The 16301-nt window shown below is 40.3% G+C and overlaps 1 protein-coding gene across 24 annotated transcripts in view; it reads left to right on the top strand.

Moving 5' to 3' along the window:
• The window catches only part of MMD (monocyte to macrophage differentiation associated), a 93373-nt gene that overhangs the window by 17157 nt on the left and 59915 nt on the right, over positions 1-16301 (top strand). For 13 of the 24 annotated variants that reach the window (XR_010118422.1, XM_055256116.2, XM_055256112.2 and 10 more), the window contains exons 6-7: positions 1861-1930; positions 13756-13796. Coding sequence is in view for 23 of the 24 variants with exons in the window: in XM_055256116.2 (XP_055112091.1) it covers positions 1861-1930; positions 13756-13796 (111 nt within the window). In the remaining variant the exon portion in view is untranslated. The other 11 variants (XM_063629935.1, XM_055256113.2, XM_063629927.1 and 8 more) reach the window with 7 other exon arrangements.

Below are 16301 nucleotides of genomic sequence, written 5' to 3'. Positions count from 1 at the left end.
CCACTTGTCAAGGTGTCTATGAAGATTGGAGAGGATAGATATTAAGTGCCCAGTATAATATTTACCTAAAGAAGGGCCAAAGGGTATTCCAAAAAGGGTTTCTTGAGAAAAAGGATGTTGGGAAGAACATTGGAACTCTTAATATCCTAGCCCTAGGGCACAGCTTTTTAGCCAGTTATTCATAGCTGATAGTCCTAATTATTGAACCATATAAAAACAAAAGCTAATTGAAATTTAGTATCTTCGCTCTAGAGGAGAGCTTCAAGGTCCCCTATTCCAGCTTCATGATTAAAAAGTCAGAACATTTAGGATATGCATCAACTTAGTGACTCATCTGGAAATGAGGACCCAAACATCCGAGTTCTGATTCCATTGCTCTTTTCATTACCCTGTATGTTTGAATTTGAGAAACACACAACCATGAAATCTTTGTCATTGGGTTTATTTACAGTTCATTAAATTATTTATCTATTGTGCTTGGCAGAATGGCTCTCAGAATTGAACATAATTTGTGTTTATCAGAAAGTACTAAATTGTTTTCCCCTTTCAGAAGAAGAAAATGGTAGTTTTCACTAACTTCTTTTTGTCTCTGAAATTCACTTAAATACCTTTTTGACCATAATTAGCAATGCTGAGTAGTGTTATATATTATAGTATATATAAGTCCAAGGGAACAGTTTGCTTCTTGGACTCAAATCTCTTATTTATATCCTTGGATAAAATAGGAAGTCAAGAAAGGCAACTATCTTTTCTCCTTTTCCCGGCCTTCTGGTGTAAACAAAACCCATAAACCCATTCTTCCCCTATCTGATTATTTCATGGGAGGCTTTGAGTATAAAACACGATGAATGAGGTATGAGTCACCCTTGGCCATTCGTTTGGCAGACATTAGGGAGTACCTAAATTGTGTCAGGTACTATTCTAGGATTTACAGATCAAAACATAATTAATCTTGGTTCCTGCCTTTGAGGAGCTTATAGTCTGGTTTGATTAGGCTGAAATGTAATTTGAATTTCAATACAATGTATTTCTTAGGGTTTTTAGATCTTTTGTAGTCTAACATGATGAGCCTTAAAATTACAGTTTGTGCAGGAGCAAAATGAAGAGACAAACAAAATTACACGTCCTTTCCTTAAGGCTTGCTGTTCCTTTTTGCTGATAAACTAGGCTCCAGGCTGCATCTCCATTCATCTTCAGAATTTCACTTATAGCTCTGGATTGGAATGGTAATGAAAGCAGACACTCTAGGATCAGAAGAGGAAATATTTTACAAGGTGGAGTGGGTTAAACGATAACTACTTTTGGCAGAAAACATTTTCTTTTTTTTGAGATGGAGTCTCTCTCATCTCCAGACTGGATGGAGTGCAGTGGTGCGATCTCGGCTCACTGCAAGCTCCGCCTCCCGGGTTCACGCCATTCTCCTGCCTCATCTCCCCGAGTAGCTGGGACTACAGGCGCTCACCACGCCCGGCTAATTTTTTGTATTTTTAGTAGAGACGGGGTTTCACCGTGTTAATCAGGATGGTCTCGATCTCCTGACCTCGTGATCCGCCCGCCTCGGCCTCCCAAAGTGCTGGGATTACAGGCTTGAGCCACCGTGCCTGGCCGGCAGAAAACATTTTCTAGGTGGCATGTGGGATTTGATGCCTTTTCAACCCTGAGAGAAATGCTAGTTCCTTGTTACTCAGCTACTATGTTTTAGTTAGAGGCCTAGTGGTTGCCTACTGAGAAATAACGTTTTATTTGAATAGTTAAGAGTTTACATTTCTTTCTCAAAAGTAAAAAGGAAAGGCTGGTATGTAAATTGTTAGGTGTTATAGAAATTTATAAGTTAAATTAACTGCGTTTCTGTTCCTGCAGGTATAAGGTGGTTGAACTCTTTTTCTATCTCACAATGGGATTCTCTCCAGCCTTGGTGGTGACATCAATGGTAAGACATGGCTTCAGAATTTTAGTTATTTTCTTTTAAACTGCTGGAACTTAATATGATTATAGATATGATATGTAGCTTTTCTTTATAAAGTTATGTCCATTAAATAGAGGCTCAAAAGAAAAAGAACTTATAAATAATGAAGTGTTTAGCTGGGCATGGTGGCATGTGCCTGTGGTCCCAGCTACATGGGAGGCTGAGGCAGGATTGCTTGAGCCCAGGAGGTTGAGGCTGTGGTGAGCTGTGTTCATGCCACTGCACTACAGCCTGAGGAACAGAGTGAGACCCTGTCTCAAAAAAATAATAAAAATAATGAAGTGTGCCAGCAACTAGTAAGCTTGCACTAGGTACTGTGTACAGTTTGGGAAAGCTATAAATTTAGGTATGTTTCTGTCTTTATGGTACTTTTCTGAATCAGAACCAGAATAGGTTCAGAGAGGTATTTTTCAAATCCCTTTACTCTTACTTTTCCTTTCCCTTGCTTTTAAGTCATAAGTCAAGCACTTTTTTTTTTGTTTGTTCTGTTTTGTAAGGCAAGCACTTTTTTTCTTTTACTTTGCTTGAAAATATATTTTGGGGATTTTCGTGGGTAAAGTGTAACATTACCTGTAATAGGCAGTTGCATGTATATATTTGAATTCCCTTTCAAATTGAATTACTGTTGAGAAGTCTGTGTGTGTCTGTCTTTTTGAAATGAAAATGTGTTATTACAACTTCATGGTTCCATCCACCTGGCTACCAGGCCTTTAGCTTATATACTGCAGTATCTTAGGCTCTAGGCACTATATTAACTTAAGGAGGTCCAAAGGTGTTTAGTTTGAACTCTTCCGAGCCTACAACTGTACTTAGGATTTCACTCCTAATCTCGTAGGCACATTGTAAGAACCTTTTTTTTTTTTGAGTCAAAGTCTTGCTCTGTCGCCCAGGCTGGAGTGCAGTGGAGCAATCTTGGCTCACTGCAACCTCCACCTCCTGAGTTCAAGTGATTCTCCCACCTCAGCCTCCTAAGTAGCTGAGATTACAGATGCGGGCTGCAACCCTTGGCTAATTTTTTGTATTTTTAGTAGAGATGGGGTTTCACCAAGTTGACTAGTCTGTTCTTGAACTCCCAAGCTCAGGTGATCCACCCGCCTCGGCCTCCCAGAGTGCTGGGATTATAGGCGTAAGCCATCACGCCTGGCCGTAAGAATGTAATTCTGTGATAGATTTTTTTCCTGGTCACAAAAACACCTATAAAAGGTTTAAAAGTTTCAAATCTGGTTCTGTTTTTTCAGGGGATGTCTTTATGAGAATCTAACAAAATACATTTCTTTGAGATATGAGGTTTACAATGGCTTTAATAATTACCCAGCACCCAAAATACATATAGATGGTAAAAGCAACAGGGAATGGTAAGGAGGAGGAGTTAAGGGACAGAAATGAGAAAATCAGCCTTGAAGGCCATATAGTTAGAAGGCATTTCAGGACACCCAAAGCAATATCAGCAAGGTTTGTGCAGCCTAACAGAGTAGAATTTCAAGCAGATTCCCTCTGGGTGTCATAAGAGCAGGTTTATCCAGTAATTTTACTAGCCTAAATCTGTAATTGATATTTCCATAAGTGGTACAATAGCAGGTGACTAATGTTTGTGATAGTCAAGCAGGATGACCCCCCACACTGCCTTTATAGAACTTAGAGTCAAGCAGGCCAATGCAGTTCCCGTTAAAGAAAAAGAGATCATGAAATTTGATAAAATATTTGACTGGGGAAAGTTCAGGCTGCTATGGGAGCACGACACAAGTACCAGGGGAAGTGATACTTCAGCTGATTTGGAAACACATGTAGCAGCTAAGAGATGGTAGGGGTGAGGCAAGTGTTATAGGTAGAGAATACAGCATGAAGGAAGCCCAGAGAAGGGGAAAGCACCAGCATCTTTGGAGATATGAAAATAGCTCGTTGTTTGTAACATAAAATACACGTACCAGCTTATGTACATATGCATGGTGGGGGCAGGTATGCAGGTAGCACAAGTCTTGTAATAAAGCTGGAGAGCTAGACAAGAGTCCAGATCAAAAAGGACCTCATAAGCCACTAACACAGTAACAGAATGAGTGAAAATGCGAATCTTCGGTTCTGGCCAGAATCATGGGTCTCAGACTTACCCTTCTGCCATAAAGAACTGTAAAACTAGAAAAAGAATAAAGGCAACTGTTTTTTGGCTCTGAACCCAAACAGTACAGGACTGTGATCGTTGAAGGAAGAGAAACCAAGAAAATGAGCTTCGAATTCACCCCAGTTGTTTCCCTGGAGACACTTTCCAAACAGCAACAAAAGGAGGTAAAGCCCAGAGAACAGCAGCCTGGGTGGAGGAAACAGAAATTACACTTCAGGTTACTGACATGGCTGCAGTTTGTGGGACAGGGTATGGAAGAGGAGGGAGCCGCTCAGGGAGGATGCTTCAGAAATCCATAAAGCAGTTTCCGTGAGTCATTGTCCAGATATCAAGCTGAATTTGTACAGGGCAAAACTCTGCAAGCTCGGGTTGCAAATAACTCTTAGAAGGCTGGAAGATAAATGGAAATTCCAGACAGTGCCCAGTGCTGAAAGACATTGAAGTTCCAACCAGCCAGAGTTCAGAGATGGTGCTGGACATCCCAGGCACTCAGTTGACCCTGCCAAGGCCACAGCTTAGGAGTAGAGCTACTCTATCCCTAGAGAGAGGGCTACTCTAGAACTGCCATAACAAGGCCCGGACAAACCTTGAAAGGATAAAATTGATCCTCCAGTAAATAAACCGCCTAACAGAACAAAACTCAACAATTTTTAAAGGAATACAACAGAATCTTTACTGTAACAACTTAGCATGTACCATAAGTAATTATTATCAGAAATAAATCAATAATAATGTAATAAAATAAATAATAAATATATAATAAATATTACCAGATAGGCAAGAAACTGGAAAGTGACACATACCTAAGGGAAAACAGATCAATAGACACAGATCAGAAGATGGGAGAGATACTGAGATTCCCACACAGGGAGTTTAAAACAGATGAGGAATCTCAGAAAATACCTAGAGACTATGAAGAAGAATCCACATGGAGATTCTAGATCCGAAAACTGTGATGATGTCTTAAGAAAAAAAATTACTGGAGGGATTTAATAACAGATTGGATATTGCAGAAGCAAAGGTCAGTGAACTTGAAGCCAGGTCAGTAGAAACTATACAAACTGAAGCATGAGAGAAAAGAGTGATTTAAAAATGAACAGAAGGAGAAAGAAATTGGGGCAGTTTTTTGTTTTGGGTTTTTTGTTTTATGATTTTTCTTTCTTTTTTTTTTTTGAAGAAATAATAGTTACAACGTTTCCAAATTTGATGAAAAATATCAACCTAGAGATCCACAAAGCACAAGGAGTCCTGAGCAGGATAAACACAAAGAAAACTACACTAAGACACATTAAAGTCAAATTACTAAAAAACAAAGGCAAAGACAAGACCTTAAAATCAGCCAGAGAGAGAAAAAAGAGCAAGGAGAGAAGATGACCACTGACATTTTATCAGAATTCATGGGAGCAGGAATACAATGTAATGGCACATTTAAAATGCTGAAAGGGGCCGGGTGCTGTGGCTCACACATGTAATCCCAGCACGTTGGAGGCTGAGGCGGGTGGATCATGTGAAGTCAGGAGTTCAAGACCAGCCTGGCCAACACGGTGAAACCCCGTCTCTACTAAAAATACAAAAGTTAGCCGGATGTGGTGCCAGAGCTCCTGTAATCCTAGCTACTCGAGAGGCTGAGGCTGAGGCAGGAAAATCGCCTGAACCCAAGAGGCGGAGGTTGTAGGAAGTTGTAGTGAGCTGAAGTTGGGCCACTGCACTCCAGCCTAGGCAACAGCATGAGACTCCATCTCAAAAATAAAATAAAATAAAATACATAAAATGCGGAAAGGAAAAAACAAAACCCTATCAACTTCAAGTTGAAGTTAGCACAGTTTAGTAACATTAATGTCAAAAATTTAACTAGGGAGGCCAAGGCAGCAGATCACTTGAGGTCAGGAGTTCGAGACCAGCCTAGCCAACATGGCAAAACCCGTCCGTACTAAAAATACAAAAATTAGCTGGGCGTGGTGGTGGGCACCTGTAGTCCCAGCTACTTGGGAGGCTGAGGCAGAAGAATCACTAGAACACGGGAGGCAGAGGTTACTGTGAGCCAAGATCATGCCACTGCACTCTAGCCTGGGCAATGGAGCAAGACGCTGTCTCTAAATAAATAAATAAATAAATAAATAAACCAGGATTGCTAGAAATGATGAATTTGTGTGTAAATACATGGCTGTTTTTCATTTCTTAATTTCTTCACGAGATAACATGGGGGTTTCTAACATGTAAAGGTAAAGTACATGGTAACAATGGATGGGGTGGAGAAATAGAAGCACATTGTTTTAAGGGTCTTAACCTTGTATAGGGGATATAATAATAAGGGTACATTGTGATGAGTTAAGGATGCACACTGTAATCCGTAGAATAACCACCACTGGCCAGGCACAGTGTCTCACGCCTGTAATCCCAGCACTTTGGGAGGCCGAGGCGGGTGGATCACGAGGTCAGGAGTTCGAGACCAGCCTGACCAACATGATGAAACCGCATCTCTACTAAAAATACAAAAATTAGCTGGGTGTGATGGCACGCTCCTGTAATCCCATCTACTTGGGAGTCTGAGGCAGGATAATCCACTTGAACCCGGGAGGTGGAGTTTGCAGTGAGCTGAGATCGTGCACTGCACTCCAGCCTGGGCAACAGAACAAGACTCCATCTCAAAAAAAAAAAAAAAAAAAAAGAATAACCACCACCACCACCACCAACAAAAGCAAAATAAATGTTATAGTTAAGTAGTCAAGAGAAAAGATAAAATGGAATCCCAAAGTTATTCAATGTAGTCTAAAGCAGGTGGGAAAATTGGAAAATGGAAACAAAGGATAGATGAAACCAAACAGAAAACTGAGAGCAAGACGGGAGGCTCCAGTACAACCATATCAGTAATTAGGCACCTCATATATCATAACAATTACATCACAATGGACTGAACACTCCAACTAAAAGGCAGAGATTGTCAGACTGGATACAAAAGTTTTCTGATCTGTATAATGGGGATAATAGTACCTAATTTAGGGTCGTTGATAATGAAAAAAAAATTCTGTTTTGATACAGAATTAACTATGTTCTAGGTCTTTGAAAGTTGAGGTAAATGTGGTATCTTGAGGATACTTGTTAACAGAATGCGTGTCAAAACTAACCTGTGTACTTGGTTTGGTGTCTTGCTTGTTTTGGCAGAAAGGAAAAAAAAAGGGTATTTTGGAACAGTGACTGGCCACATGATTTTGTTCAGGCCACGTCACTGCTCTGGCCTTAGTCTCCTCACCTCTGCAATAAGGGGGTTGTGTTAGATGAGTGACTCTTACCATTTGGGAGTCCCTGTGCCCCTTTGCGAATCTGATGACAGCCTTACCCCTGTCCTAGAAGAGGGCTCCTAATACACACACAAATAATTTTGTATAATGTGTATTCATTGCTGTATAACCTTGAGGAGTTAATATAACGTGTGATATTTTGTCTTTGTTTTTACTTTTTAAATAAAAATAAATCTGGCTGAAGTCCTTCTTACCAAGGTTAGGAAGAAATCCAATGTCAGTCCATTTGGATTGGCTCCTTCCCCATCTTTTGCTCTCATACAAAACATGGGGGCTTCTGTGAACTTTGAAAAAGGACCGATGCTCACAGGTGGCCCTAGATCCTCACACCTGGTCCTTAGCTCATGATGCTCTATTGTTGCCTTGCTTTTAGCCGAGGCCCTTGGGGCCCATTCTAATCAGGTGCCTGAGTCAGAGCTTCCCTTTACTCTTGGGGGGCACACAAGGCTGCTGCCCAGTGCCCAGGCCTCTGGGACACCCACACACCTATCCCCTTCCAAGGCCCTGCCATGATCTGCCTTAGGTTTCCACTCACTCTGCAGAACCTGTCTCCTTTCTATTCCTAGTCCTCAGAAATCCAGGGGACTAACTTGTTTCTTCATCAGCTTCTAAGCGTTGCCTCTATTCTCTCTCCTCATTCATACAAGCCATTTTAATCTTGTAGATGGGCCTTGATCTTTGAAAACCAAGAACAGCCTAAAAAATTCTCCCTTCTGCCCCAAGACACACAAAAATATTAACTTATTGCTAAGCTAAGCAATGGCCAGGCTCAAAGACAAAAAGGCTTGGAGACATCTAGAAGGCTAGGAAATATCTTGTACTATGTGATCTATGATCTCAGAGGTCACTTCTAGTTACGATTTTCCTGTGTCAGCCTTAAGGAATCTATAAGCTCACATAAGCAGGGGAAGTCTGAAAGAAGCAATCAGTGTAGAACAGTGTTTGAGAAGGACAAAGGGAAGTAAATACTCTGGCTGAGATGTAAATTATAAATAGAGTGGCTTGGGCCTGCCTTAGTAGGGAAGGAAGCATTTAAAGGGGAAGATGAGAACAGAGGATTGCACTTTATTAAAATGAACTTCCATGTCTGGCTATGATTGCAGTTTGCTTAAATATGCTGTAAATGAGCAGAATGTTCTGCTTTTTCATTTGGGACCTGTAATGTGATTGCTTGCTCAACTCAACATTGTCAGTCCAAAGGGCAATCCAGGTCGATGTATAAGAGACTTTTTTTATGTTTGGTTCATGTTTACAGATCAGGATTGTGTTCACACAGCTTCTTCATTGTCTAGAAAATCAAGAGCTTTAGAGGGAATTACAGTTATCTGTAGCTTGCCATGCAGGGTAACATCAAACCCTTTTTATTTTTTTTTCTCTGTTGACAGAACAACACTGATGGACTTCAGGAACTTGCCTGTGGGGGCTTAATTTATTGCTTGGGAGTTGTGTTCTTCAAGAGTGATGGCATCATTCCATTTGCCCACGCCATCTGGCACCTGTTTGTGGCCACGGCAGCTGCAGTGCATTACTATGCCATTTGGAAATACCTTTACCGAAGTCCTACGGACTTTATGCGGCATTTATGACCAATCTGTACTAATTCTCCAAACCAGTATTATTTCAATTATGGCACTTGGGAGTGGGGTGAGAGCTGAACATTGCACAGGGAAAGAAAAAAAAATAACTGCACTGACTTTATATCTTTTGAATATAATTACTGTGAAAGTATAAAGGCTGTGTTCTGGAATTTTCCCCCTCACAGCAAATAAATAAGGTAGTGAATTAATTATTCATTCCATTCCACTATCATGAAGGACTCTGAATAGACTTGGCCAACTGATGTTTACAAACCAGAATTTTGTATTTTAATTTTACAGATTTTACTACATGATTTTTCTAAATTGTTATGTCAGGTTGTAAAAGTCAGTGCAATAAGAAACCTTCCTTTTTAAGAAGAAAATTGTTTCTATCACTTTCCCATTCACTAGGTAAAGAATCATGGACAGAACTTACACTACTTTTTACCATGTTTCATCTTGGCATAACATGGTTCTTTTTTAAATAGAAACTTTAGTTTTTTGTAAATTTTTAAAAAAATATTTCATTGATATGCATCTCTGCAGGTCCTCATTCATGTTGTGAATTTTTGCAGCAAGCAGTCAACATTCCACAAACGAACAAACATTATACCTCTTCTGATAGTTTTATTAAGCATGGAGAAATTGCCAATTTTTAAAAACTGCAGTTTTCCAAACTTTTCTGCCAACCTCTTACTCTGAATTCAGTGCTGCTTTGGGACATATACTTGACCTAGCTTGGTTTACCAGTGATGGAAAAGTATTTTGATATCATTAACTTTTTCAAAAGATCCAACTTTTTCTCTATGCCTTTGCCACATTCTCTTCACGGTCTCTTTCCACAGTGGATAAGTATTTTTTCTGTATTCTGACAGTATTGTTGGGATGGCCATCTGCTGGAAGCTCCTGAAGAGCATTATGTATTACAGTGAGCAGTTGTATTGCCTGTTTGGTGCCCAATGGTTAAGTCATTGTCACTTAGCTTTATATTGTCAGTTTGATATTTATTTTAAATTGTGGAACCAGATGCATAAATTCACACTTCTGCCTTTCCTTTGCATCTTCCCATATATTGTGTGTTTTTTTTTTTTTCCTAGAAAAAATATTTAAAGCATTATTTGACAGGTAGGAACTCATGTATCTGTAGTCCATGAGTTATATCCTGGCTCAGTGGAGTGATACTTATGTATTATTTTTACTTTTCTCTCGGTGTCTTATATTAAGATTAACATGTTGTTAATAGTTGCTTTGTTGATTAATCTCTCTTGTTGGTGTTTTAATAAATGAAATAGGCTTGCCTTTAGATTGGGTGCTGATATTGCCTGTTTCCTAGTAATGGGCTGATCAAATGATCAGTGGAATTCTTGGTTTGATGATAAGCTTATTAATTGAAATTTTTTACTGATGTGGCTTTAAAAGGTTTATTTTGTATATGTTTAGAACTCTCTGATTTTGATGAATTATATGGGAACGAGAAACAGAAGAAGTGGTATTTGCTGGTGAGTTAAATAGGCAAGGTACCCAATGATAACACCAACCAAACCACTCCTATCTGCATGATTCTGAACATCTGGATGCCTGTTGTATTACTGTGTATATTTTATTTTTAATATATTAACTTTGTGGATTCATTTAAGGTCTACTCAAAAATAACACTGTCAAAACCACTAATATGTATGTAAAAATAGTGCTGTATACTACAATAAAGTTGTTACTTGGATTTGTTCCACTGTCTCTAAATTAGATGACTGTGAAAATAATAATGCATACTTAAGAGTTCGAGCTCATCCAGCATTTGTAATTTGTATACTAGTCTTAAAAAAAAAAAGGCCAAATGGAAAGAAAAATGAATACACCGTGTCACTTAGAACTTTCTAGTCTACTTTTTAATAATTGAAATGCCAGAGCCAGCTCAAACATTAATCAACAGGCATTTTCAGTTTAAAATACACTAGGCAGGACCTAATGATTTCAAGTTTTTTAGATGATGCGTCTTTACCAAGATAAGCCTTTTGGTTTAGCATATTTAATATTCTATAGGACTGAGGTTACAGTCTTTTATGTTACCAACCAGACAAATAGCAGATTATAAACCTAACAACTCTCCGAGTGTTAGATGCCATTCTACCTCTTCTGTAGTGTGGGAAACCAGGGCAAGAGAAGTTGAACCGCTTCATCCTAAATCAGGGAGCTGGAACAGCAACCAGCTCTATCTGATTCCGAAGCCTCCCATTCACTCTATACCACTGCATTTCTGGAGTCAGCAAAAACAAATAAAAAAACTTGAACTAAAAATTCATCAGGAATGGACACAGAAAAGAAAACACTATTCACATGGTTTAGAACCTCAATAATCCCTCAGATAACTCCGTCAAATCTAATTTTGAGGATTGAGTGTCTTGAAGCGTTATGATTCCCAAGAGTTCTGTCCTTTAGGTCACCAGTGTGACCTCATCCATTTCTACAGTGTCCCCACTATTGTGCTGTCACCTTCTTGGTCAGTGTCTCCCAGCCTTAAACTATTTTCTAAGGACTAGACCTCTCCCTAATCAACTGCCTAAATGCTCCCAGACATATTGACTCAAACCATCCCAAACTGATTTCATTATCTTTCCTCATCCTACCACCAAACCTATTTTCTGAAATTTCCTAACTTAGTTAATGGCATGGCCACAGCCATCTGTTCATTCATGCATCCTTGATTTTTTGCACCCCCCAGATGCAACAGGTCAGCCAGAACTGTCACCCCTGCCTTTCTCACAACTCCCTGGTTTGGTTCCTCACCTCTCTTCACACTGCAAGGTCCTAAAAAGACCTACTTAGCAGTCATCAGACTACAGCAGCCACCTCCTCATTTGTATCCCTGCCACTGCTTACACCCCTTAAATGAGCTCATCCTCCACACTGTACCAGCATTATCTTCCCAAAATAAAATCTGAGCATGTGTCTCAGTGCTCCAAAACTTCCACTGACTATTATCCTATAAGATTCACGCCAGATGCTTTAGCATGGACTCTTCACATGCTGACTCCGCCTGATCGGCCCTCTCCCGAGCTGAACCCCACTTGACATCAGCCCTGCTAGTGATTTTCACAGCCTCCCCCACAACACACATGCCCTCATGGTGCTTTTGCAGCTGTGTTTTTGTACCTGCTGTTCCTTGGCCTGGAATGCCCTTACTCCAGCCCCTTTCCTACCTGGCAAATAGTCGCTTATTCCAAGCCTTCATCAGGTGCCACCCACCTCCCTTGTGCCATTGACCAAGTTCCCCCTGGCATGAGTAGTGGTGCCCTCCTTTGACCCCACAGCACAGATATTCCTTCATGGCCCCTGTCATGGTGCATTGTGATTGTGTTTACTGTCTTTACCTCTGGTCTTGGGACTGAACTCCTTCAGGCAGGGACAGAGTCTCATCCACTTCTGTTCCTAGCTTCTAGCATAGCACTGGCTTATGACAAGAGTGAAGAAGTTTTGTTGAATGAAAGGGGTGGGGTCGGGGGAAGGTTGGAGAATGGTGCTGTGGAAGGGAAAGACTGAGAATAAAGCATTTTTTAGGACAGACTTTGCTTTTAGCAAGTTTATCCTGTCCATCACAAGCACTCTTACTAGCTGGAAACTGACTTTTAGCTTCTTTGGCCTTAGAGGCTTTTTTGACCACAAGGGTGAGCTAGAACATTCGTAGCAACCACAGGACAGTTGATAAGAAAATAGAGTGTAAATATTAGAAAGTATGTCCTAAAGAAGAAAATGTCCAGCATTTTTATTGGTGCTTTCATAGAAATAACTCAACAGTTTACAAAATTATTTTGGGAAAAAAAGTATTTGGCCTAACGTATTTCCCTCTGGTCCTCTTTTCTGAATATAGTAATAAAATAAATCGAAACAATTGTGCAATCATTGGGTCTTAGTGCAGATTATACTCAAGAAGCAACAACTTAAATTTTTAAAAATATTTTGAATATTTTTACTTTAAAAATCATACAGCTATATAAAACCCTTTGGAAAATAGAGAAAGCTAAAAATTATCCAGCATTCATTTATCATAATATATTTTAATATACTTCCAATCTTTTATTTCCCTATTTTTATTATACAGCTGTAAATGTGCCACATATGTAATTTTATATACTTTTTCCTACTTACTATAAGCATTTAAAAATACTATTATATCAGCCAGGCGCGGTGGCTCACACCTGCAATCCCAACACTTTGGGAGGCCAAGGTGGGCGGATCACGAGGTCAGGAGTTCAAGACAAGCCTGACCAACATGGTGAAACCCCGTCTCTACTAAAAATACAAAAAAAAAATTAGCTGGGCTTGGTGGCACACACCTGTAATCCCAGCTACTCAGGAGGCTGAAGCAGGAGAATTGCTTGAATCTGGGAGATGGAGGTTGCAGTGAGCCAAGGTCACACCACTGCACTCCAGCCTGGGCAACAGAGCAAGACTCCATCTCAAAAAAAAAAAAAAAAAAAACAAAACTATTATTACTATTATATCATTTCATAGCAAGAATTTTCAAAGATTTCATCATCTTTCAGAACTGGATATGCAGCCTATTTTGCTTAATCATTTGCCTAATTTTGGATATTTAGATTGCTTTAGATTTTTTATTAGAAACAATGCTGCAGTGAACATACAGCTTCATCCATATTTATGACTGGGTTTTAAAGGTAATAATAATAAACAATTGAGTGTTTCTTATGTATCAGGTACTGCGCTAGTTTACATGGATTATCTCATTTTATGTTTACAAAAAACTTATAGGTAAATCATTTTCTTATTCCCATTTTACAGATGGGAAAACAAATACAGATGAATGAGTTTCCTTGCCCAAGGTAAGTGGCAGAACCCGAGTGAACCCGGGAACCCTAGAGGCTGTTTTCGTTTTCAAGGGAGCCATTCCTGGGGCGAAGGTTTATTAATGGGTTTACCCAAAGGAAGACCTTTTAAAAATAGAGCTCGTTTCCAAATCTCTACATTTATACTTGGTGCCTTCAGTTTATGTCTGCTCTTCTCACGTGCCAATGAGATGGAGAGTGGAATAGGAAAATCTCCAAAGGAAACTGACCTCGAAGAAGCTGGTTCACCTCCCTCCTTGTGCAGCAAAATAAGTTTCTCAAGGGGCCCTGAGAAATGTTTTTAGTTTAACAAGGTTAGAATTACTGCATTCATGTCTTTCTACTGCTTTTGCTATTTTAAATAGACAGTGCCAATATGTTCTTACATTCTGTGCCATTCCCACCTACATCCCTGCAATGGATTGGTGGTGTTATTTTTCCAAGAAACAGTGCCACTGTGCACTCTCGCCACTCTGCAAGGGGAGTTAAGTTATTCTCATCAGGGGCCTGTTCAACACAACAGAACGCTTTCTCATTCTGCCACACAGCTCATTATCACTCAGACTTTCACTGCAGTCAGACTTGTGAAGTCAAAATCGACTGGCAAGGCTGAAGGGGGGCTTGGGAAAGTAGGCTTTGGAGCCTTGCCCTATCTCTTGGGAGAGGTCACAGGTCCTTTGCTATTCTGTTCCAGGCCACACTTAACACATCTGATCTACTGTGTCAGTCACTGAAAAGGTCAGGAAGACTTTTTGATCACTAGGATTTGGTTCTCTTAAAGTCACACCAGTGTTTTTTGAATCCCATCTATGAGCTGTGTATTGAGTCAGGGTGGAAGCAGACAGCCTGTGACAAATTGGCTGGGTGAGCTTTGGCAAGTTTGGTATTACTTTTGAGCTTCAGTTCCTGTCTGCGAAAGGGGTATATCGCTTCTCTTGCAGTGCGGTCATAAGGATTAAATAATATGTTGAAAGTGTCAAGTTTATACAGTCTGGCATATGATTGACACTGGGTAAATAATCCTAGTGCTTCTTTCCCATATGGCTGAGCTTTTAAAATTATGGTTACAGCCCACCTGGGGATATTTTTCATGCACAAACAACCTGAAGAACAGTTCAGTACCACTCTTAAAATTGTTCTGTGCATTTTCTAGCTCTTATAAATGGTTCTGGATCAAATGATGGCTGAGGCTAAACTGAGGCATGTGGTTACTCCAGGCTTTCTAATAATTTTGTGTCATTTTAAACAGTGTTCTTTAAATATTCAAGTTTTTCTTTTTTTTAGATGGAGTCTTGCCCTGTCACCCAGGCTGGAGTGCAGTGGTGCAATCTTGGCTCACTGCCACCTCCGCCTCCCAGGTTCAAGCGATTCTCTTGCCTCAGTCGCCTGAGTAGCTGGGACTACAGGTGCGCGCTACCATGCCTGGCTAATTTTTGTATTTTTAGTAGAAATGGGGTTTCACTATGTTGTCCAGGCTGGTCTCAAGCTCCTGACCTCACGTGATCTGCCAGTCTCTGGCTCCCAAAGTGCTGGGATTACAGGCATGAGCCACCACGCCCGGGCAAATATTCAACATTTCTTTAGACAAGAACATGAGTATTCCCAGAGAAAGGGCAGAAAAGGAGGAGGCTGGGGCAGTTCTTTATGTCCAGATAGGAGCTGCATGCTTTGCTTAGCAAAGCAAAAGACCTTCAATACATTGAACCCACACTCTGTCAATTTGGACAGCAATTTGGTCACCATCTGTGCACTCTCGCCAACCTGAGCATGCCTCCTGGGGGACTCACACCAACGGACTCTTAGTGGCTTATTAAAGAATGCCTTCCAACTACAGTCGTATAATGCCTTCTCCACCTTGTTTCTTTCCCAGTGATGTTGTAGGGCCCTTTATTCACACATTCATCCAACAAATGTTTACTGGGTGTCGTCTATGTGCCAGGGACCAGTCTAGGGCCTGAGGATGTTATAACAGAAAAAAAAAAAAAAAATAGGAACAAAAAGACCAAATTCCTGCTTGTTGCTCGGGCTAGATGATTCTCTGCCCCCCAACTTCCTTAATCTGGATTTGACATTTTGGGGAGCTTTTGTGAATCTGTTTGTTGGCATCACACAGATAGATGACTGTGGCCAGTGAATGTGACAGTGTGCATGACCAAGTAGAAAGTGATGCTCATTTACCTGTCTTTTCAACAAGGGTTCCGTACTTTGTGTTATTCATTTGCGCATCTGCTAGGGTGAGGTCGAATTGCCTGTTTGAAGGATGGCTCTTACTTATGAGAGCACCAAAGCAGCTCATTATTTAAAGAAACTTGTGAACTCTGCCCTCAAATGAATAACCCTCATGTGTGAGTGAATCACCCTTTGCTTTAGCTGAACATTTGAGAGTGCCAGGTTCATTCGAAGCAGGGTTCACCCATCCTCCCAGGCAAAGGATGATGAATGGGCAACACCTGTGTGGGCTGAGATTTTTTTTTTTTTCCTTCCTTGTTTACTGTGTCTGGG

Source organism: Symphalangus syndactylus, chromosome 20 (genome assembly GCF_028878055.3).
Source record: "Symphalangus syndactylus isolate Jambi chromosome 20, NHGRI_mSymSyn1-v2.1_pri, whole genome shotgun sequence".
Taxonomy (NCBI): domain Eukaryota; kingdom Metazoa; phylum Chordata; class Mammalia; order Primates; family Hylobatidae; genus Symphalangus; species Symphalangus syndactylus.
This window is presented reverse-complemented; position numbering and strand designations above follow the sequence as displayed.